Raw genomic sequence first — 25484 nt, forward strand, 5'->3', positions numbered from 1 at the left:
TAATTAATTGAATGCTTCAGCGTCGTTTACATGCAAGTACTCAGTGTTGGTTTTACACACATATGTCACAAACTGACCACGGGCCTCAATGTATCTGTAGTGTAAATACAGGTATTGCATCATCTTTTCGTAAATTTTTGAGTTATTGAGGTAAATGTCAGATTTTACGCATAAAATACCTCTCATGTTTTTCTGTATTTCATAAGTTAAATTTCCATGTAAATTTCATTAAATTCGGTTCAGTAACAAGAAAGTTGGTATTTTATAAACTTTAATAATTCATGTTTTCATCCCCAAAACCACTAAATTGTAAATTTCAATCCGCGCCAAAGTAGTCAGATTTTCCGGCTATATCGTGATTCCCGTGAAAATGCAAATAGTCAGAGTACACGCATAAGCCGTGAGTCCCATGAAATTTAGTATTTGGCGGGACATTACCCTACAAATAGACTGGACTAGTTATGCCTAGTGCACACCACTTTCGACATTAGACGAATTTACGTCAAATTGATATTATATTCATGCTAACTTTTGTATTAAGTTTATTTCGCATTGCATCGTATTAATTTGTGATTGTAAATAATAGCTGCAGTTTATCATTTCCTTATCTATAATTTTTCATCATAAACTTTTCATATCTTTTCCATACTTTAACTTCAGACTTGTTAGTAATTTTAGAAATAATGGAAGTAATAAGTGACGTATTTTAATCACGTGACGTATGAACTTAGTAGCACATATATTTTGTATAAGTAGCACGTATCATTTATGGGAGCCAATGGAGGTATGGTGTACCCAAAGGAGCAGTTTTATGCCCTTACTTATTTGTTTTGCTATGGTGCTTACCATGTGTTATATACATGTATTTTAGCTTCTTCCACCAGACGACTTTTACCTGGTGATGCTGTCACGACCCGGAAGTACAATACCCGAGGTTCATTTGTCTTCACTCGCCTAGATGTGATTTTCCCAGCGCAGAGCTTTTGCCCCAAAAGCTGTGAAGTCAGTTCAGGGATGCAATCACCTATCATCATAGGGAGCCAAAACGGAGTCAACGTATTCACGGTTTAAAGGGACTTTACTTGAAGATATGTTGTATTTTTGTGCTACTTAAAGTTCAAAGTAAACGGAAACATCTGTGTCAACGAACAGTCAGTGTTAGAACTTTATACTTCATAAAAGAGTTACTGAGCTCAGATTTTTTTCTTTCTTTCTTATAATAAGATTTTCTTTTTCACTTTTCATTTATTCATTGTAAATAATCATTTTCTGTAAATAAATTTTTAAATATTGTAATGGGTGTTGATTTGTTCTGATAGTTATTGTCCCCGGTACGTCCATCCTGTCACAACATATACTATCATAAAATACGAATTAGAAACTGAAAGTATAAACAGGGTCCCTACTATTTCATGCAAGAAATTAACCGTCGATTCCCTACGGAAATCACGGTTACCTGACGATTTTAAAATAAATATGAGATGAGACAGAAGGGGACTATAGGTCGACCCCAGTCTGTCTGTCCGTCTGCAACAAAATGATCCTCTGATTTAAAAAAAATAATTATTTCACCGGCAAGTATCCTGCTAATAAACGTATAAATAAAAAAGGATAACGAAAACATTACCGGAAAAGTCGATTAAGTCCTTATTAGTAATTCAGAGTTTACTTCATGGTAAACCAGTCAACATGATTCAAAAGTAGTACAACTATCACGAATGGCCTAATGGTTGAACTACCTGATCCCCCCTTCCTCAATAATAACATAAACATGTTATCGTTACAAATACCGTGCGCGAGTAGTACAGCCGTCATGATTACTACCTGTCAAGATTTACTACTATTTCTCAGGTTAGCAATAATTTACATTTGATAGTAATAACACGTCAGGAATCTGTCTTTGCGGATTTGACCTGGTGACCTAGTTTTTGACCCCAGATGACCCAATATCAAACTTGTCTAAGATTCTATTGATGGTAACATTATGACCAAGTTTCATTAAGATTGGATCAAAAGTGTGACCTCTCAGTGTTAACAGTCAAATTGTTGACAACGGACAAGGACGAAGGACGACGGACACAGGGTGATCACAAAAGCTCACATTGAGCACTTCTTGCTCGGGCGAGGTAATAAACCCTCATTTTTTCCTCTAATGGCACTTCTGCTTGTAAAATGGGACCTTATTTCATTCGCAGAATGTATTTTCAGTAAAATAAGACAAGTTTCATGTTAAAGTTCGTGAGTTTATGGCAAATACAAAGACAAAACTAAAATAATGTTGTTTACTGTGCGACGCTGTCAAGAAAGCAATCCACAAAGGACTAGTGGATTCAGTCTGGCTCCGTTTCACTCCAAATCACCCCATTCACTGTTCATATTTTCACACCTTATTAATTGTAGTTGCAATTATATACTGGTTTCAATGGTTTGAAATTCTAGGAAGTATAGAATTGTATGCGACACATTGTCTAATTATGGTCTCATGATGGTGAACATTTATGCCAAGTTATTTCAAAATCCCTTAATGCATAAAGAAGTTACGGCACTGACACAAAAAAAAGCAGACCATGTTTCACCTTTAAGTGTTACTTTAAAAAGAAAAAGGAAAATAACAAGATGGACATTAAGTATATATTGCCGATGTTTGTACGTAATCTTTGAGAGAGGTAGGTGTAATAGCATTGAAGTAATTGCACAATCAAATATATGAGGACACATATATAAACAGACCGAACAGACAAACTGCATGTTGCCTGCTATATTCCATCCTCCTTCAAACTTTGGTTGCGGGTTATAATTATGAAGAAGTACTACAGGAGCATAGGAAACGACGATATTTTATAAAGAAGTCACTCACAAACAGGCATACAGTCTTTTTACGAAACTCGCAAGGACTTGTACAGTATTTAAGCAAGCATGCATACAATCAGGAAATAACACCAAATCTTATTTCATTGACGGTTATAAACAAATTGGAGAATTTGATCAAACAATGATTTGATTTTATTTTACCAAACTAGTATTGTTTCTTTATCCATGAAACAGTGAAATTTACATGTAGGTAATTCTTCAAGCAAGAAAATAAGTACTTTTGACGCCGACAATGTACAATTCTGGACAAAATCAGTGATCAATCGAGTTTTTTGCTATACTTCTACCTGTCATCAGACTAGCACATTATATACAGAAACAAATCATGTTCAGCTTCCAATAAAATGTAAATATACATACCTTCAAAGCAAATCAGTCACTTTAAAATGTTATTATTTAACTTTTAGTTGTCAGTTTATTGTTTTGATCACTCGCAAGAGGAAGAGGGGGCTACAGTCGTTTATAGGGTGTGTTGTCGTCTTTGACAGTTATCAATGTAGGAGATGTGACACCTAGGTTCTCTTGAGTTATTGTGCACATAAAATAGTTCTTTAGATAATGCACTAACTTTTGCCTGCCATTTACTCTACCCTACCCCTTGAAGCCTAGCTGCCAATTCAGGCAAGTGTACCAAACATATACTGATCTGCCATGTTGGTTTTGATGCATGTTACCAGACCTGATTTGTCAGTGTACTATGTTTGCCATGGTGAAATGAAACAACAGTAGAAGTTTAGTGCTGTTTCTTTTTGTTAGAGCGAAAATAACACACATGGTCTGCTTTAGGTTGTAAATTTCCAGCATGCATGACTTCCTACCGACCACTTTCAAAATTAGAGATCATGCCAGGGATTCAATAAGAAACTTGAAACTTAAATGGTATGCTTTTATAGCATTCATGTGAACAAAACTGGACAAAAAACTTGTTAAGCGGTCGGAAACTGATTGTGCCGGGATAGAACTATATATAAATATGGTGGGTATTTAAAAGTAATGTCAACTGAAGCTCTCAGACCTATTGAAACTGTTTACCTTTTTACGCTCAGACTTATTATCAAATATAGGAGGTAGTTTCAGGGCATCTTCATCTTCTTCACTGTCGCTTTCAATCCCATAATCCTCTAGTGTCTGAAATGTGTAATGTGACAAGTAATCAAGATTTGGTGAAAAATTTCACACAGTGTAATCACATTCCAAAATCCTCAAGGTTCTGAGTGTGACAAGTAACTGAGAGCTGCTTAATCTAATCCCAAAATCCTCAAGGTTCTGAGTATGCCAAGTAACTGAGAGCTGCTTAATCTAATCCCAAAATCCTCAAGGTTCTGAAATGATAATTTGGCAAGTAACTGAGAGCTGCTTAATCTAATCCCAAAATCCTCAAGGTTCTGAAGTGATAATTTGACAAGTAACTTAGAGCTGCTTAATCTAATCCCAAAATCCTCAAGGTTCTGAAATGATAATTTGACAAGTAACTGAGAGCCGCTTAATCTAATCCCAAAATCCTCAAGGTTCTGAAATGATAATTTGACAAGTAACTGAGAGCTGCTTAATCTAATCCCAAAATCCTCAAGGTTCTGAAATGATAATTTGACAAGTAACTGAGAGCTGCTTAATCTAATCCCAAAATCCTCAAGGTTCTGAAATGTAATTTGACAAGTAACTGAGAGCTACTAGATAATCTTTGTTTAATCTAACCCCAAAATCCTCAAGGTTCTGAAATGATAATTTGACAAGTAACTGAGAGCTGCTTAATCTAATCCCAAAATCCTCAAGGTTCTGAAATGATAATTTGACAAGTAACTGAGAGCTGCTTAATATAATCCCAAAATCCTCAAGGTTCTGAAATGGTAATTTGACAAGTAACTGAGAGTTGCTTAAAATTCTCAACATAATCTAATCTCAAAATCCACAAGTTTAGAAATATGGTAAATACTATGTGAAAATAATGAATAAATACTAATAAACAATAAATATTAAAGAAATATGTTAACCACAGAGCTGCTGGAAAATCTCATTATTATCTGATCTTGAAATCAACAGTTCTTAATGACAAAGTGAGACAAGTAACTGGGAGCTGCTGGAAAATTTAATGAAATCCAAAAGGGGCTGAAATACATCATGTGACAAGTAACTGGGAGCTACTGGAAACTTTCAGTGTAGTCCCATTCCAAAATCCTCAAGGGGCTGAAATACATCATGTGACAAGTAACTGAGAGCTGCTGGAAAATCTAGAGCTGCTGGAAACTCTCTGTGTAGTCCCATTCCAAAATCTTCAAGGGGCTGATATACATATTGTGACAAGTAACTGAGAGCTGCTGGAAAATCTCAATGTAGTCCCATTCCAAAATCCTCAAGGGGCTGATATACATATTGTGACAAGTAACTGAGAGCTGCTGGAAAATCTCAATGTAGTCCCATTCCAAAATCCTCAAGGGGCTGATATACATATTGTGACAAGTAACTGAGAGCTGCTGGAAAATCTCAATGTAGTCCCATTCCAAAATCCTCAAGGGGCTGAAATACATAATGTGACAAGTAACTGAGAGCTGCTGGAAATCTCAATGTAGTCCCATTCCAAAATCCACAAGGGGCTGAAATACATATTGTGACAAGTAACTGAGAGCTGCTGGAAAATCTCAATGTAGTCCCATTCCAAAATCCACAAGGGGCTGAAATACATAATGTGACAAGTAACTGAGAGCTCTGGAAAATCTCAATGTAGTCAACCCTTCCCAAAGTCTTCACAAGGGCTGAATTTAATAATGTTGAATTAGTAACTGTAGAGCGCTGGAAAATCTCAATGTGGGTTCCCCCCATTTCCAAAATCCACAAGTGGAGAGCTGAAAAAAATGGCTGATAATGTTTTTGACAAAGTTAATTTGAATGCTGTTGGGAAACAAAACTGAATTCAATGGTGTAATCATTCCTAAAATCAAATACGAACAGAGACGGCCTGACATAATATCAATAATGTGACAAGTAACTAGAGTGTGGCTGGAAAAACCCCCTTTCGAGTTGACAAAGTCCCATATTCCAATAATTTTTTCTTTTCATCAAAAGGCGACTGATATTATGTATATTGTGACAATTTTAAGTGAGATGTGCTTTTTTGCTTTTTGAAAATCTCTCAAAAGTCAGTTTCCATTCCAAAATCCAAGGGGCTGAATACATAATGTGACAAGTAACTGAGAGCTGCTGGAAAATCTCAATGTAGTTCCATTCCAACTAAATCATCAAGAGGGCGCTGAATATTATCCATATTGTGGACAAGTAACTGAGAGCTGCTGGAAATCTCTGTAGTCCCATTCAAAATCCTCAAGGGCTGAAATACATATTGTGACAAGTAACTGAGAGTGCTGGAAAATCTCAATGTAGTTCATTCCAAAATCCTCAGGGGCTGATAATATGTGACAAGTAACTGAGAGCTGCTGGAAACTCTCAGTGTAGTCTCATTCCAAAATCCTCAAAGGGCTGAAATACATATTGTGACAAGTAACTGAGAGCTGCTGGAAAATCTCAATGTAGTCCCATTCCAAAATCCACAAGGGGCTGAAATACATAATGTGACAAGTAACTGAGAGCTGCTGGAAACTCTCGGTGTAGTCCCATTCCAAAATCCACAAGGGGCTGAAATACATAATGTGACAAGTAACTGAGAGCTGCTGGAAACTCTTAGTGTAATCCTCAAGTTTCTAAAATGCACAAGTGGCAGGAAATTGAAAGCTGCTGGAAAACCTCAAGTGTCTCAAGGGTCTGAACTAGTAACTGCACGGCTGCTACTCGTGCATTCAATGCTAAGCTTCAATGGAATTGCGGCACTTCAGGTGAACGATTTGCGCACGAAAAATAGACAAATTAACGGTAACTGGTTTCTCTTTCTTTGTGTTATTTTATTTTCGGAAAAGCATATCAAGAATCGGGCTTCATAGTCTGACCTGTATACAAACAAAGATATATCCTGCAAAATATTTTCATAAATAATGAAAGAACAAGTGAGATATGATGAAAATTCTACAAGCATTTTTATCAAAACATCGCCTAACTGAACCATAATATTGTACAGAAATGTTATTTTTGTGATCAATTATCAATTTCGAATGAAAATATAGCGAACAAAACATCAAAATATTATATTATCTTATTTTACATAATGTTTAATTTACTGGAAGTGCGAAGATATTGCTAATTTAAAAATGGGTCAAAATGTATACAGTGCTCAATTTGTGGCATCGGAGATAGAATTGCACATATAGTTTTGCATATATTGCTGAAGGATATTCGACTTTGTGTATTGTTTTATTTTATGAGTAAATGTAACAATAACATTTAATTCTTTTATGTAGAACCTGCAATCAGTACCTCGTCAGAACAGGCGAAAAATTCACAAGGTCCAAGAAAGAGAAATACTGGGCTGTTGCACTCTACTGAAGAGCTGTTGATCTGGTTGAAACAAGTATAAAACAGTGATGTCTTTCTCATTCATGATTTGATGCCACAAGACTTTGAGAACCAACAGCTGAGGAAGTCCTGTTGAAAATCTTTTATGGTAGGCATAATCATGATACGGTTAATTCTTCGAAAGAGTTACAAGTCGTGGACTGCCTATAAAATGTCAACCAGTCAACAACCTAGTAACTGTTATGCCAATGCGAGACTATCAAAATGTGTATCAGAAGCTTGTTGCTTTACCCTTCTGAAAATTCCAGTGACATATTTCTCTTGCAGCATGAAATATTGTAACGGGAAAAACAACTGGTACTTGGTCCTGTTCCTAACGTCAGTTCGGCTACGACGGCAGACGACAATTTCCGTATACTTACTATGGGTCGACCCTTACAGAAGCAAGCCTCTGTGGCGTACATGCTGCGTATTTGCTGTGTATATGCCGCGAACACAGTAGTACGCCAGAGGAGTAAATTTTACATACACCGCATGCAGCGTACATGCCGCGTACTATTTCGACGAGTACGCAGCATGTACGCAGGAGGTCACTAGTACACTTCAAGTACGCAGCACAGACTCTGAAAATTTAAGGAGTACACTGCAAGTACGCAGGAGGGACTTGTACAAGAAAATAGTACACTGCATGTACACCGCAGATACTTTGAAATTTGAAATTTGTGCAGTACACTTCATATATGCGGGAAAGACTTGTACAATTTCTTTTGGCATTTATACTTAGTTTTTTTTTATAAGTTAAAGTCTGAAGTAAACTTCATATACGCGGGAGGGACTTGTTCATTTTCATTTGGTGTTTATACTTTGAATTCTTTTAGGTAAAAGTCTGAAGTACACTTCATGCAGGAAGGATTTGTACTTTTTTTTTTTTTTGGAAGCAAGAACTTGATTTCGAGTAAACTTTTATCTTAATAGCATAGAATAGTTCAGATTACGGTATTTGAACAATGAAAATTTGCCAAACTATTTGCAATGTTCATTTGTGAAGCTTACATCTTAGTGATTTCTGAGCTGCACCTTGCATGCAGTGTAAAAATATATTCTTTTTCATTTTGAATTAATCCTGGAGCTTTCTGAACTTGAATAATTGAAAAGCCTTATTTGAACTTCGTTGCATTACATTTTGTAATACATGAATAATTACCAAGAATAATGCCTCAACAGCGCCCGAATGAGAATAATTAATAGCTCTCATTGTTATTTGAATACTCTTAAGCAAAACACCATTCTATCATGTTTTATAAAGGCTTTAATGCTCATTATGTTAACTCATTAAGGCCTCACCAAATTAAAAGTTGTTCATCGGATTTGCCGCTCGTATATTTTCAGAACGTTTTTGGCTAATTGCGCTCGCCCCATTGGAAAAAAATCAATCCAAAATTTTTTAGTGCGCTACTTTTTACAGACATAAAAGTGTATAAATGCTTATATAATTCCAGTCCTAGATTGTTCTCAGATGGATTTTAATCAAAATAAATACATACTACGCACACTTCGTCTATAATAAATCATAACACTTTTACGCCATTTTCTTCAAATGTATACCAAATTACATGCTACAAAAATTGATTTATTTCCTTGAAAAGTGGATGAAGAAAAGCATACTAATTTATTTGATAACATAAATCTACATTATTTTGGTAAGGGTAAATACTTACTGATGCATGTCACTTATCTTTTTTCTGTTTTTTTTCTGTCCAAATGATCAGTATTTGCATACGAAACTTGGTGGGGTAAGGAATTTACATTATCACAGCAGTTTTGCCACAAGAGTACACAGCATGTACGCAGCAGGAGTACACAGCATGTATGCCGCAGGACTCGGGCCAGGAGTACACAGCATGTACGCCCACAGGAGTACACAGCATGTACGCCGCAGGGGTAGTACACCGCAGGGCTCATTTGCATGTGAAAAGTGTATGTGCCGCGTACATGCTGCGTACTATTTTCCACATACTAAATTCCTCCAGCGTACATCCTGTGTACTATGTAGTCCACAGCATGTACGCAGCAAGTAGTACGCGGCAGAGCTCATTTGCATGTCAAAAGTGTACTACAAACGTACTATCGGTGTATGTGCGGTGTATATCCTGCATACTATTGATGCCCTTGATTTCAGTACGCATCAAATATATGCTGTATGCACACAGCAAGAGTACGCAGCAGGCCTTTTTCTTCTGTAAGGGGAGCGGAATTTAATAAAGGGAGAAATAAATAAGCTATATGTTTAACAAATAATTATATTTAATTATAACAGCTAAAATTTAGTAAGGTTAGTAATATTAGTTTAAATGTTAATCTGATTTAATAGATCTACTCAAATGTTCTGGTAAAGTCTGTGATATCCGTATTTTATCTAAAGTTATATTTACATTGCTGCTGGTCGACTCCTGTAAGGCTCTCTGATCCTCCAGGGAAATGTTAATTATAAATATTATGTTAGTTTGTTAAATTTATAAAGATTCATTAAAGAAATTTGACGACTGTAATTTTGGGTGGTCTTGGCCGAAAACAGAAAGTGAAAAGCTGGTGTTCCGGGTGCGCATCCAGTTTTATTTGCTCTGCTCCATAATACTTTGATTCCAAGGCTGAAAGCGGTAATTTAACCGTCCATCCAATCAGAATCCCGGATTCCACCAAAATGGCCATTTTCAACCAATCAGAAACTCTGCGGAATTTCCCTTTCTGCGTAACCATCCGCCACATCAGATGAGCAAGGAACAGTCTTCCATTCCGCCACATCAGATGAGCAAGAAATAGTCTTCCATTGGGTTTACTATAATGTTCTTAATCTTACGCTGGGTAAAAAGGGCTCCTACCATTTATAAGTCACACTATAAACTATAAACGATCAGCGATACAGTATGGTAGAGTTTTTACCAATAACAGGTCAATAATTACACACAATATTTCACAAATATATCATTTTCGTGCAGAACAGTCAGAACAAAAATTGTGGGGGCAAGGTCAGGGTAAAGTAATACTTGAATGATTTTAAAATAACTGATGTATTTGTGATGATTTAGGTAGCAATCAAGCCTTTTTTCGTAAATGACATATTTTTCAATATTCAGTTAACAATAAAATAGTTAGCAGTTTTTGAAATTACATACATGTTTCTGATTTTCTAATATGAGCAAATAATGATATCCTTAGAAACAGTATACAGCTATAATCTTAAGTTTGGAAGATAAATTTTGAATATTATTTACATTAGACATTGATGCAGACTTTGCCGTTGACAGTAGGGTCCAAGAATAACCTTATTACAATATCATATGAATACCCTAACTTGACCCCGATCGTTGGCAGGACCAAATTTTTCCCATATTTCCTCTTGATCAGTGATAAGTTTTTACTCTTTGTTATATGGATAGTAGAGAAAGTCGGAATTTTCACTTTGTTATAACGATTTTTGCCTGTTCAATTGGACCTCCTAATTTGGGGGGACACTTAAAATCTGAGTAAAACATAATTTTTTTTTGCCTCATTTTTGAATGTATTTTCTCAGCATAGTTTTACTTCTCCTAATGTTATTGATATGAAGTGGTTATATTCAAATTAAGACCAAATACCGTTATTTTTCAATTGTAGGTTAGTATCGTCAAAATGTTAATATTGAGGCACAGAAAAATTATTTTTAACATTTTTTTGTGTGTTTTTAAATTGTTTACTTTTGAAGTGTTTTTTTTACCAAAATTAAGTGTTGTATATTTCTGCAAAATCCGTTTTAGATAGTGCATATATTTGTATTTCCATTGACTGGGAAATACCTAATTTGTACAAAATTTCAAAAACGGCCGGTAATTTTCCATTCATGCACAGTGCGAAACTATGTAATTTAATTACCAACAGCGACTTTTTTTATATTGCGGGTTAATACAAAAAACGCTGCGTGAACCATTCAGTTTTTAAAATTTACTCGCTTCAAAGTTTCAACTGTAATTGACAATATATATAAATTTGAATTTCTATATCGATTTTAAAAGTACTCGACAGAATGTAGGCAAAATTCTATAAAAACGGTCGAATTTTCATAAAATTACTTGCAAAATTACAAACAGCGCGATCCTAAATATTTATTTCTTTCTAAAAGTAAATAAATGATGCAAACTATAGGCATAAAATTCAGACTTTTGACCAGAAAGTGCAAAAACAGAATAGAAAAATCTTAAATAATGAAAAAGCGGCAGCAATTTAAAAATATGAAGTTAAAACGATTTTTTGGCAAACAGATTTCTGTTACGTGACCTCGGAATGTAAATAGAAAATCGGGACGCGGTTTAAAAAACAAGAACAATGATGTTGTTGCGTTTTTTTAATAAGTTTTGAATGAATCTTTGGCATGTTCATGTATTTTTTGACACGACACTTTATAATAAGATATTCTTCTCAAACCGTTTTTAAATTTCCTTGAGGGCAAATAGGTCACAGAGGTAAGATATCCGCTATTATAGTTTGACACGTTTACCTGTCAGTTTATACGGGATATTGCACATTCACTTTAACAAATTAAAAAGAAGTTTTTTTCATTTATTTTCACAACACTTGATTACTTCTTAGCTCTTTAAAGAACCAAGGCGGTACGATCAAACCCGTGATGTACAACTTGGCGCGAAAACATGACGTAATGCCATGAAAATCTCGGGGAAACTTATACCGCTTTGATCTCCACTTCTAATGTCATGATACCGACACACTTTTAGCTCTTTGAGGGGGTGTTAATTGATGATGAAAACAAGGCCCAAATTACTTTGTTATCAACAGAATAATTACCGATAATCGTTAAACGTTTATTTTTTCGCTTTCAACACGGGTGGGTGGGGGATGTTACCCGATGACCGAGAATTGTGTCCATATTTTTGGGACACTTTTCAAAATAATTATTTTTCGGGAAATAAGTCTTGGGACAGTGAAAAAATAATTATTTTATCCTGTCCCAAGACTTAGGGTAAATACGGTAATATTATAGAAATATTAGAAGTGTATGACTTAAAATTTCTCATGAATTTGTTTTTATTCATGAATTTGTTTTTATTTAACAAGTAAAATAACTAGAATTGTGATGCCCAACTGGTTGTGAATAATTTGATACAGGTTCTTGAATATAGCTTTGCTGGACCAAGTGTGTTTTGGTTGATTGTGCTTGATTAATGTGCTTAATGATTTTTTTATGTGAACAAGTGATTTTCTTTTCAGATATGTTATAATTCAAAGGAAGCCATTTCTGAGAACTTTAATACAAACAAACTTAATTAATAGTTATAGAAACATGTTATATTTTATATTCCAGATCATTATTTAATGTTAAGTATTTCAGTGAAAAATTAATGTAGAAAAGATAAATAGTTATATTGGTAAAATTTAAATTTGTGGTTTGTGCTAGGTGTTTGTTTAATGTAAGTTCTAGTTTTTGTCCAAAAATAACATATTATAGCCAATGATAAAATTAGTCTGTTGAAATGATGTATTTCATTTTTTCCTACTTACAGAGATTCAAAGGAATATATGGCCATTGTACTGAGAATTTTATAATGAAATCATATCAAGATGGCCGCTTTCCAAAATCAAGTCTATAACGCAAACATTCCTATTAAAGCATATTACGCATATAAAGTAACATTTTTGTATACTGTAAAATCATTTAATTTCGTGGGCATGAAATTTCGTGCTTTTGGTCAAAACGGCAATTTCGTGTGGATATGAATTCATGGATTTCAACTTTTAAACATAAAATGAATGGGAATTTTACTTGTTCGTTGGGATTTAAATTTCGTGGATTGTCAGTAACAACATATACTTTAGATGGACCGAGCAAAGGCATCAGGGATTTAAGTAGGTTTATACGTTAACTTGTTTTAAAAATCCTGATGTATTTAAGTGATGAGGGTTTGATATCTAACAAGCCCTTGTCACGTAAATGTACAGCTTTTTTTTTCAATATTCAATAAACAATTAAATAATTTGCAGCAGGCTTATTTACATCTACCAACATAGAACATTTTGTTTCTGTTTTCATTTTCTTAATATGAGCAAAAAATCAATGATATACTGGTAGACAATCAAGCTATCCAGACTCAAATCAAGATCTAGTTAAGGTATTGGACCCGTAATAGAGTACCTCCTTTTTGAAGAGTATTCATTTCCTACCATAAACCTACTTTGATTGCAACTTTCAGGGGGGCGTAGTGACCGAGGGTCCAACGCAATAAGGGCGTATCTACATTATAATAATCATATGTAGATACGCCCTTATTACGTTGAACCCTCGCATACGTTCAAGCCCCACTGGGACCAAAATTTTTTTCCCCCATATTTTCCTCTTTTCTAGTAAGTTTTTACTTCTTTCAAGACTTATTATGGATGTATTGTACAAAAGTGGAAAATTTTCATTTTATAAGCGATTTCTTGCTGTTCAAAGTGAATTTACCTCTGAATTAGGAGGGGTAGAGTAAGATATCTTTAAAAATACTGAGTAACATGCAGTATAAGTTCTCTATTTTGCCTTCATTCTTTAGATTACATATTGTGGAAGAAATGCAGGTAGGTTTTACTTCTGCCCCAATGTTATTTTTGAATGAAGTGAGTAAAATTCAAAACAGACCCACAGGATTTGACCTTAATTTTTCAATGTTAGAGTTAGAATTCTGTCTCATTAAATCTGTTTACTTGAGGCACCCTAGAAAAATTGATATTTACAGGGTTTTTTTTGTGTTTTATAATTGTTTAACAATAGTTTGATGTTTCTTTTATCAAAATTAATGCTGTAATGAATTCTCTGCAAACGTTTTAGATAGTGGCCATCACATTGAAATTTGTCTCTACTTGAGCTGGAGGAAATACCATAAATTATACAAAATTTACAAAAAACAGCACGGTAAAAGTTGTTTAAAATTTGCAAGAAAGTGCGAAACATAGTCAACTTTAAGAATATACCAAGCAAATGCGATTTTTTAAACATAACTATTAGCTGGGTTCAATACCTTAATATAAGTAAGAACTGTTGGAATCCAGTATACAGTGCTTAGAACTCTCAAAATTACTCAGTCTTTCTCAACAGTGTACAGCATACTTTCAAATATGACAATATTATCTAAGCTACAATAAGTTGAATAACCCCGTTTTATAATTTTTTATGGGCAAGCCCCAGTCACTCACCGAGAGACGTGTTAAAACTTTGTCGTACTGTATCTTACACTTTGTCTGAAAGGTGTACTGCTTTCGTAATCTGACATAGTAAGTCAAATGTAGCAGTAAGCATATAACACTGCAAACGAAGATTAGTTCGCGCAATTCTATCTCCAGTGCCGCAAGTGTAGCACCGGGCACATTTTGACGTATTCCAGCTATGTTTTTTCACTTTTTATAAGGAAAACATGATTTTAAGTTAGATTATGTATAAATTGTGATTTATTTACTATATTTTCCTCCGGAACGAAAAGGAAAGCAAGTACAAAACACTTATACACAAAATACAGATATCCGTGAATGGTATTTTGATCAGTAGGTCTGCAGAATTTTCATCACTAGTCTTGTTCTTTCACTAATCAAGCACATATTTTCCAGGATAAGTCCTTGTTTATATAAAGGTCGGACTACGAAGCCCGATTCGTGATATTCTTTTTCAAAAACAGGATAATTTAAAGAAAAAATGAACTACTGGCTGTAAATTTGTTGAATTATGTACGCAAATTGTTCACTGGAAGTGCCGCCATTCCACTGAAGCGGAGCACCAGTGGTGCTGGAACTGCACAATTAGCAGCCGTGAACTGAGAGGAAAAATTGTGCTCAAAAGTCTATGCATTCTTGATATGAATGTACCATAGGTATCTACCTTTCTTACTCTTTTCTGTATCACTTCAAGCTGTGACTGCAAGTGTTCCTGGTGACGTTTCTTTTGCTGTTCTTCTATAGCAGACAACACCATCAAAGCCTCATAGTCACTGTTCAAGCCATGTGAAGACAAGGCCCTGCGTTAAATAAATTTACAGTGGAACTTTGTTCTCTCAAACTTGGATAATTTGAACACTACCCTTTGCTGAAACTTAACAAATTTTGTTTGTCACTTCAAGTTTAAGAGAATTAAGTTTTACCATAAAAAGCTTTCATTTCCTTTATAAATTCCTTTCTTTACAAACTTTGGCAGGGTAGTCTTAAACAAGAGGGTCATGATGACCCTATATCGCTCACCTGTAAAACCTGGCCTTGGAATCATCAAGATAAACCTTCTGACCAAGTTTCATGAAGACAGGGTCATAAATGTGGTCTTTAGAGTGATAACATGCTTTTCCTTTGATCTGAGTGGGTGACCTGGTTTTTGACCCCACCTGACCCAGATTTGAACTTGACCCCACATTTCCTAGTATCAAACTTGGCCTAGAAATCATCAAGATGGACATTCTGACCAAGTTTCATGAAGATACGGTCATAAATGTGGCCTCAAGTGTTAACAAGCTTTTCCTTTCATTTGACAGGGTGACCTAGTTTTTGACCCCATATGACTCAGTTTTGAACTTGGCATAGGAATCATCAAGATAAACACTCTGACCAAGTTTCATGAAGTTAGGGTCATAAATATGGCCTCTAGAGTGTTAACAAGCACTTCCTTTAATTTGAGAGGGCAGTGTTTTTTCCCCACTAATTTGGAAATGGGGCTGGGGCCTTTACAGTTGGGAAAAATGCATCGTAAAACATCCAAATTGGGATTTCTTTTTATTTCAGAATAATGAACTAACAATACCTTTTAGGCAAGTTTTATGGTAAAAGATAGTAACGTTAGCGATATTCAGTCATTAAAAACAAACAAGAGAGCCAAGATGGCCCTAGGACACTTACCTGAGTAACACACCATAACAGTGTAAACATGTTTTACTTAGTGATTTCATGGAGACAAATATTCTGACCAATTTTCATTAAGATTGGACCAAAAAACGTGGCCTCTTGAGTGTAAACAAGCATTTTCTTTTATTTGACCTAGTGACCTAGTTTTTTACCCCACATGACCCGATTCGAACTTGTCCATTTCATGAAAACAAACATTCTGACAAAGTTTCGGAAAGATTGGTGCAAGTAGTGGCCTCTAGAATGTATACAAGCTTTTCCTTTGATTTGAGCTAGTGAACTAGTTTTTGACCCCACGTGACCCAGATTTGAAATCATCCAAGACTTCATGATAACAAACATTCTGAACAAGTTTTATGAAGATAGAATAAAAAAATGTGCCCCTTAGGGTGTAAACAAGCTTATTCTTTGATTTGACCTGGTGACATAGTTTTTGATCTATGATATCCAGATAAAATTTTGTCAGATATTTCAAGCAGACAAACATTCTTTCCAAGTTTCATGTACATCAAATGAAAAATGCAGCCCCTATTGCATAAACAAGGTTTTTCTTTGATTTGACCTTGCGACCTAGTTTTTGACCCCAAGATTACCTATATTCAAACTTGACCTAGATTTCTTCAAGGCAGCCATTCTGACTAAATTTTATGAACATCCAGTGTAAAATGCAGCCCCTATTGCATACAAAAGGTTTTTCTTTGATTTGACCGGGTGACCTATTTTTTGACCCTAGATGACCCATATTCAAACTTGACATAGATTTCATCCAGACAAACATTCTGACTTAATTTCATGAAGATCCGGTGTAAAATGCACTCCCTAATGCATACACAAGGTTTTTCTTTGATTTGACCTAGTAACCTAGTTTTTGAATCCAGATGACCTATATTCGAACTTGACCTAGATTTGATCAAGTCAATCATTCTGACCAAATTTCACAAAGACCAATTGAAAAATACAGCCTCTATTGCATACACAAGGTTTTTCTTTGATTTGACCTAGTGACTTAGTTTTTGACCAAGATTACCCATATTCATACATGCCCTAGATTTCATCAAGGCAACCATTCTGATTTAATTCTATGAAGATCCTGTGTAAAATGCAGTCCCTATTGCATACAAAAGGTTTTTCTTTGATTTGACCTTGGGACCTAGTTTTTTAACCTAGATGACCCATATTCAAACTTGGCCTAGATTTTATCAAGGCAATCATTCTGACCAAATTTCATGAAGATCAATTGAAAAATACAGCCTCTATCACATATACAAGGTTTTTCTTTGATTTGACCTAGTGATCTAGTTTTTGACTCCAGATGACCCATATTCGAAATTGACCTGTATTTCATCAAGGCAATTATTCTGATAAAATTTCATGAAGATTAATTGAAAAATACAGCCTCTATCGCATACACAAGCTAAATGTTGACAGACGACAGATGCCGGACATCCAGTGATCACAATAACTCACCTAAAAAAAAATCTTCTACAAGCAAATATTTATCTCTGAGCTTGCAATACAACAAACATGATTGTGTTGTGTGTTTCATTATCACATTTATGACTCTATTTTCATGAAACTTGGTCAGAATGTTTATCCTGATCAGCCCAAATCCCAGTGAAAAATAGTATGTTTTTTTCCCCAAATTTTACTTGGAAGTTGGGAAAAAATGTCTGAAAATTTTCACAACATAACACGAAAAGTAGGTTAAATAATAATCCATTACGTTAATGTAGATATAAAATTAATGGTTTTTGTTAGCTCGACTATTCAAAGAATAGTCTAGCTATTCTACTCACCCTGGCGTCGGTGTCACACCTTGGTTTAAGTTTTGCATGCAAGTACTTATGGCTATCATTTAAAGGCAAATAGCTTTGAAACTTATTTTTTACTTTTTCTAGGTCAATTACCAACCCCACTCAGTCTAGGGTGTTAACAAGCCTTTCCTCTGATTTGACCTGGTGACCTAGTTTTTGACACCATATGACCCAATTGCAAACCTGGTCTAGAGATTATCAAGTAAACATTCTGTGCAAGTCTGTATCAAATCAAAGCATAAATGAAACCTCTATATGGCTGCAAAAGCCAAAACATTAAATTTTGGCCCTTTAAGGGCATAACTCTGGAACCCATGATGGTGGCCAGTTTTCGAAAGGAACCTATATAGTTATTATGCCAATACAAGTTGTGTAAGTTTTATAACAAGAGCACCGCCTTGCGGGTGCTGACGCTCATCTGATTTTTTTTTGTGTAATAGAAATATTGTCCTACCCATGATTTTCTAAGTCTAAAAAGGGTCATCATTCTTGCAAAAAGCAGGATAGAGTTATGTTTCTTGATGTTCAGTGTCCACTTATGATGGTGAAAAACTGTTGCAAGTTTTAAAGCAATAGCTTTGATAGTTTATGAGAAAAGTTGACTTAAACATAATGCTCAACCAAGAAAATGATTTTCTAAGTCCAAAAGGGGCAATAATTATTGCAAAAAGCAGGATGGAGTTATGTTGCTTGCTGTACAGGGTCAGCTTATGATGGTGAACAAGTGTTGCAAGTTTCAAAGCAATAGCTTTGATAGTTTAAGAGAAAAAGTTGACCTAAACATAAAGCTTAACCAAGAAATCTGATATTTTCTAAGTCCAAAAGGGGCCATAAATCTTGCAAAAAGCAGGATGGAGTTATGTTTCTTGCTGAACAGGGTCAACTTATGATGGCGAACAAGTGTTGCAAGTTTTAAAGCAATAGCTGTGACAGTTTAGGAGAAAAGCTGACCTAAACATAAAACTTAACCAAGAAAACTGATTTTCTAAGTCCAAAAGGGGCAATAATTCTTGCAAAAAGCAAGATGGAGTTATGTTTCTTGATGTACAGGGTCTGCTTATGATGGTGAACAAGTATTCCAAGTTTCAAAGCAATAGCTTTGATAGTTTAAGAGAAAAGTTGACCTAAACATAAAACTTAACCAAGAAATCTGATATTTTCTAAGTACAAAAGGGGCCATAAATCTTGCAAAAATCAAGATGGAGTTATGTTTCTTGCTATACAGGGTCAGCTTATGATGGTGAACAAGTATTCCAAGTTTCAAAGCAATAGCTTTGATAGTTTAGGAGAAAAGCTGACCTAAACATAAAACTTAACCAGGCAACGCCGACGCAGACGCCGACGCCGACACCGACGCCGACGCCGACGCCGACAACCGCTCAAGTGATGACAATAACTCATCATTTTTTTTCAAAAAATCAGATGAGCTAAAAATCAATTGCAAAATCTGGTCTCTATCTTGTTCACAAGCCAAAAATAGCAAATTTTGGCCCTTTAAGGGGCCATTACTCTGGAACCCATCACGGCATCTGGCCAGTTTTCAAAAGGAACCAATACAAGTTGGGTGCAAGTTGTATTAAAATCAATTGCAAAACTAGAGATGCTTTTGAGAGAGAAAAGTGCATGTCTCCCACAACTACCAATACGAAAAATGTCTAGTTTCTCTGGATGGTCTAGACGAGTGGATCCAATTAGATGGTCTGGACAAGTGGATCCAATCAGTAATTCAAGGGCCATAATTCAAAAGTGCCTGGGCGGATTTGGCTAGTTATCGAACCTGGCCGAGGTCTTATGGTCAAACACATTTTGTTTAAGTATGGTGAAGATCGGATGAGAAATGTTCGACTTAGAATCAAGCTTTGTGACAGACAGACTGACAGACACACAGACAGACACACAGACTGGAGTAAATCAATATGTCTCCCACACCACTGTGTGGTGGGAGACATAATGTGGTCTCTTATATATATATCGTGTTCACAAGCTAAAAAATGTCAAATTTTGGCCCTTTAAGAGGCCATAACTCTAGAACCCATGAGGGGATCTGGCCAGTTTTTGAAAGGAACCAAGATATTATGCCAAAACAAGTTGTGTGCAAGTTTGATTTAAATCAGTTGCAAAATGTGGTCTCTATCGCATTTACAAGAAATTGTGGGCCCGCCTGCTTAGCTCAGTAGGTAAGAGCATTGGTCTGCGGATTGTAGGGTCGCGTGTTCCATCCTCGGGCGGGGCGTATGTTCTCCGTGACTATTTGATAAACGACATCGTGTCTGAAATCATTAGTCCTCCACCTCTGATTCATGTGGGGAAGTTGGCAGTTACTTGCGGAGAACAAGTTTGTACTGGTACAGAATCCAGGAACACTGGTTAGGTTAACTGCCCGCCGTTATATGACTGAAATACTGTTGAAACACGGCGTTAAACCCAAAACAAACAAACAAACAAGAAATTGTGGACGGTCGAACGACGGATGAAGGGCGATCACAAAAGCTCACCCTGTCACTATGTGACAGGTAAGCTAATGAGTTCCAAATAAAAGAACTTGCATGTTCTCCATCCATGTAAACTAGTCCATAATTTTATGTACTACAACCTAATTGTAGATTGACTACTGAGAAAATATCAGGGTGGAGTCAGGATGAACTTTCTTACACCACAGAACAATAAAAATTCTATTTTTAAATATGTCTAAAAACTAAAGAACAATATCAGGCTTAAATTTGACATGAAGCATCTTATTTTGACAGATAAAAAATCCACTCTGATAAAAATCCAACCTGATAAAAAATCCAAGAGTAAAGTTTATATCCATTCTAACACAAATTTTAAATATTCAAATAAGGGTGCATGTTTTACCTTTGTTTTGGGTTTAATGCCATTTTTCAACAGTATTTCAGTTACGTAAAGATGGGCATGCAGTTAACCTAACCAGTGTTTCTCCACAAGTACATGTAACTGCCAACTTCCCCACATAAAATCGGAAGTGGAGGAAGAATGATTTCAGACACAAAGTCTTTTATCCAATCATCACAGAGAACATAATACGCCTTGCCTGGGGATTGAATTCATGATCAAGCAATCCGTAGATATGCGCCCTTCCTATTGAGCTAAGCAGGTGGGTATTTTTTTTTTATTCTAATTTTCTATTTTTGCAGTATACTTACAGTTCACATTCAAACTAGAAACTATAAAGTGGTTCACCAGAATGAAAATTTTACCTTAAATATATGTATCACACACTGAATCATCAATGGTAACAACTTTGTTTTAATAGTATAAACTATTGGCCCCTAAAAAGGGACAAGTGCCATGTTTTGGATGAATTTGGGAGATGATTTTACATTGATGTTAGAGACCAAGTTTCATACAGATCCACTAAGCAGTTCAAGAGTTTTCTACTTTAAGCTGTTTTGACCCCTAAAACGAGACAAGGACCCCATCTGAACAAACTTGGGACAGGACCCTATAAAAATACTGCATACAGTGTTTGACAAAGATCCCGTTTGTGAAAATTTGTTTCAGATATTTATCTTTTTAGCTCTAGTAGCCCCCTACTGGGAACTGAAAATCTCTATTTGAAAAAAAATATAGGAGAGGCCCTTATAATAATGCTACATACCAAATTTGATGAAGATTCTTTAAACAGTTCATGAGGAGAAAATGTTTTTAAGTTTTTATATTTTTAGCTTTAGTGGCCAATGAAAGGGGCCAGGGGCCCGCATTTTAAAATATTTTGAAGAGGACCTTACAGTGACAGTACAAACCAAATTCAATGAAGATCCATCCAGTGGTTCAGGAGAAGAAGTCAATTAAATGGGGTTTGTTTCTCTATTGTGAATAAAAGGTATATCTATAAAAGGGGCCGAGCAGCCGCATTTGATCAAATTTGGGAGAGGACCTTACAATGATGCTACAGATCAAATTGAATGTTGATCCATCAAGCGATTTATGAGAAAAACTTGTTAAAATGTACAGTCAAACTTGTCATAGCGACTCACTGAATTAAACAACTTCCTGTCGTATACGACTCTGTTCCAGACCGTCCAACGTAAATCACTATATAAAGTCACTGAATTAAACGACTCCCTGTCTGATGCAACAAAAGACTAATTTTTGCGTCCCGTGACAATTATATGGCTGATTTCAACGACCTTTGGCGTTTTTCACACCCAGGAAGTTTGCAAAAAATGTTTTTCACACCTCATCGTAACCTTGACTCTGGAGCCAGTGGAGGTATAAGTAGTCAATTAGCGATAATAAGTGATAATTGTTCATTCTTCAAAGTGTTTGCTAAACATAACACCGTTATATTTAATTGACCCGCGTCTATCGATTACCGGATAGATACGTATATTCTCGATTATCGGCCATTTGAACAAAAATTCTCATAATCTATCGCTTTATTTTTATTCTTTTCCTAAAGAAACGAATTCCGGATGTTTACTAATGCAAGGTATATGATTTGCGTAAAACATCATGTGGTTACTATTAAAATTTATCGAGTAATTTGAGCGCCTAATTTGCAACCAAAATCATCCGGGATTTTTTCCTATCTATGCACGACGCTATGTCATGGAAAATTACTAGGAAAACTACCTGCAGCTGGTCAGTGCGCAGGACTTTCCTCGATCTAAAAATAACAACCATTAAACACCAATTTTTAAATGCGTACAGTCATGAAGGTCAAAGGTGATTTATGCGGATTTCCCCCAAACAACAATTTGTCTATACGATGGCTTGTAATTTATGGCCTTGAAGGACCGCAGCTTCCAAATATTTTATGATACCCCAGTAGTTAACTGCAGCGGAAGTCACCCGTGATGTGCCGACGATTGATCATCAAAAAATTACGTCATATTGTAATGCCAAAAAACAAACAAAAATATTTGACTTCTTCTGTAGACAAGGAAGCGAATGAAAGTAAATATTGTGGGACTTGATATGACAGTTTTTGAACTGATGTGGGTGTTGCCAGGTTACTTGTTGGGTGTTTGTACCCTGTCTGTTGAATTGTGTCAGGCTCTTTGACTGTACAATGTACTCAGAGTTTTAATCATGATTTTTATACATTACTTGTACATAGTCATTTAATACAAACAACATATTTTTATTGTATTTATTCTTTAAACATACAATTTTAAATTTAGAATAAATTATTTGACAAATATTATCTTATGTCTTAAACATATATAAAGATAATAGAATCCACAAAATGGCATATGTGTAGTTATATTAAACAACTGACCTTGCTATTTAGTGAACCTGAATTAAAAGACTCCCTGTCATATGTGACCTTTTATGGATGGTCCCGTGGGAAGTCACATATGACAAGTTTGACTGTATTTCTCTCTTTGGCTCTATTGGCCCCTTAAAGGAGCTGAGAACCTTTTTGAGAGGACCTTTAAATAATGCTCGGGGAGAAGAACTTTATAAGTTTTCATTCAGTCTCTAATTCCTTTTGTACTTGAAATATGTTTTCCTCTTTGTGAAATGTAATTGTAATGTAACTTCTGCAAAAGATATATTTAAACTTAATAATAATACTTAAAAGTGGAGTGTTTCATGGGAGAGTTCATTAAAAGGTTATTCTATTTTCAGCTGTAGCAGAAAGTACACTGATGCTACTGCTACAGACCAAATTTAAGGAAGATCAATCAAGCAAATTATGTAAAGATGTCATTTACCAACGGATGGACAATTGAAATTTGTGACAATACATACTATAGCCTTCATTCTAAAAACAGATCTTTTCTTAAATGTTTGTTTTCTTTCATGGCTGTAGAAATTTGGAAAGACATACCTTACTCAATTAAAAATGCTAGCACAGTAAATTCATTTGAGTTCACAAAAAAGAGTACTAGATGATGTGGAAGGATGCTTTCAAATAAGTCGAGCCACCCTAGTCAATTTTAAAGATATTTTCTATATTTCTTTTAGAGCAGTTTCCCCAATTTTTTCTAAACCTGAAACTGCAGCGACAGACAGACAAACATACAAAATATTTTGTACTTTCAAAAGTTATGTCTGGATCCATCTTTTGTCTCTGACAGAGAGACAGACAGACAGACAAATCAACAGTCAAACAAATGCAAAAAAATAAAATGATATACTTACCCTCCATATCTCCCTCTTGATATGAATAAAGTTTCATGAAAAAAAAAATCTCTTGCACTTTTAATTATAAACCTAGTGTTGTGACAGACAGATCGACTGACAGAAAAATGAAAGGACAGAATGAAATAATGTACATATTTGCTATATTGCCTCAAATCATGTTTCATGAATATGGTCTTTTGTACTTTTTAAAATATTAAAGAATCAATTTTTGCTCACGTTTTTATGCCCCCGAAGGGAGGCATATTAGTTTTCAACTGTCTATCCGTTGGTAAGTTCGTTCGTTCGTCACGTTAACTTTTTGCATGAAGGCACTTTACTTGTGAACCACTGACCCAGGACCTTCAAACTTCACATGATAGTACTTATTGAGTACACGACCCCATCTGACTTTGGGGACACCAGGTCAAAGGTCAAGGTCACAGGGGCCAATGTTAACTTTTTGCTTGAAGGCATTTTACTCGCGAACCACTGCATCCAGGACCTTCAAACTTCACATGCTGATAGTACTTATTAAGTACACGACCCCTACTGACTTTGGGGTCACCAGGTCAAAGGTCAAGGTCACAGGGGCCAATGTTAAATTTCTGCATGAAGGCACTTTACTCGCAAACCACTGCACCTAGGACCTTCAAACTTCACATGCTGATAGTACTTATTGAGTACACGACCCCTATTGACTTTGGGGTCACCAGGTCAAAGGTCAAGGTCACAGGGGCTAATGTTAACTTTTTGCATGAAGGCACTTTACTAGCGAACCACTGCACCCAGGACCTTCAAACTTCACATGCTGATAGTACTTATTGAGTACACGACCCTTATTGACTTTGGGGTCACCAGGTCAAAGGTCAAGGTCACCAGGTCAAAGGTCAAGGTGCTGCGGGGGCATTTGTCACCATTAGTGACAGCTCTTGTTAAACCGTATGTTGCCATAGCAACCAGACTGTTTTTGAATGTAGCAACAAACTAAATTAGCATGCATATTTTCCTTACTGTCCTTTATCACCATACCAAGTTTAATAAAAAACATCCTGCAGGTTTTTCAAGTTACCACAGGATCCAGAGTTTAGGAAAGGACATCTGCTGGTCACATATTTAAATTGTTTCTTTGCCATATCCACTAAAAATTTTGACACAGTAGTAAAACTAGAATTATTTCTGAAGGCCAATAATACCCAAAGATGTTTTTTTGATACTGGGAAAGTAAAAAGTTCTGACCTTCAAGTCTGTTTGATCTCAACCAGACAAGAAACAGACCATATTAATCTTTGACCTCTAAGTGTGACCTTGTCCTTGGAGCAAGGGGTCTGGGTCTTCCCCATGACACATCATCTCTTTATGGGAAACGACTGTGCAAACTTATTTCAAAATCCCTTCATCAATGGC

At 35.6% G+C, this 25484-nt stretch overlaps 1 protein-coding gene across 2 annotated transcripts in view; it reads right to left on the reverse strand.

The window, feature by feature from the left end:
* The window catches only part of LOC128550706 (restin homolog), a 252571-nt gene that overhangs the window by 207722 nt on the left and 19365 nt on the right, over positions 1–25484 (reverse strand). For both annotated transcript variants that reach the window (XM_053530279.1, XM_053530280.1), the window contains exons 4-5: positions 15164–15299; positions 3904–3999 (exon numbers count right to left, since the gene is read on the reverse strand). In XM_053530279.1, coding sequence (XP_053386254.1) covers positions 3904–3999; positions 15164–15299 — 232 coding nt within the window. The remainder of the gene's footprint in view (positions 1–3903; positions 4000–15163; positions 15300–25484) is intronic.

This window comes from Mercenaria mercenaria, chromosome 18 (assembly GCF_021730395.1).
Source record: "Mercenaria mercenaria strain notata chromosome 18, MADL_Memer_1, whole genome shotgun sequence".
Classification (NCBI taxonomy): Eukaryota; Metazoa; Mollusca; class Bivalvia; order Venerida; family Veneridae; genus Mercenaria; species Mercenaria mercenaria.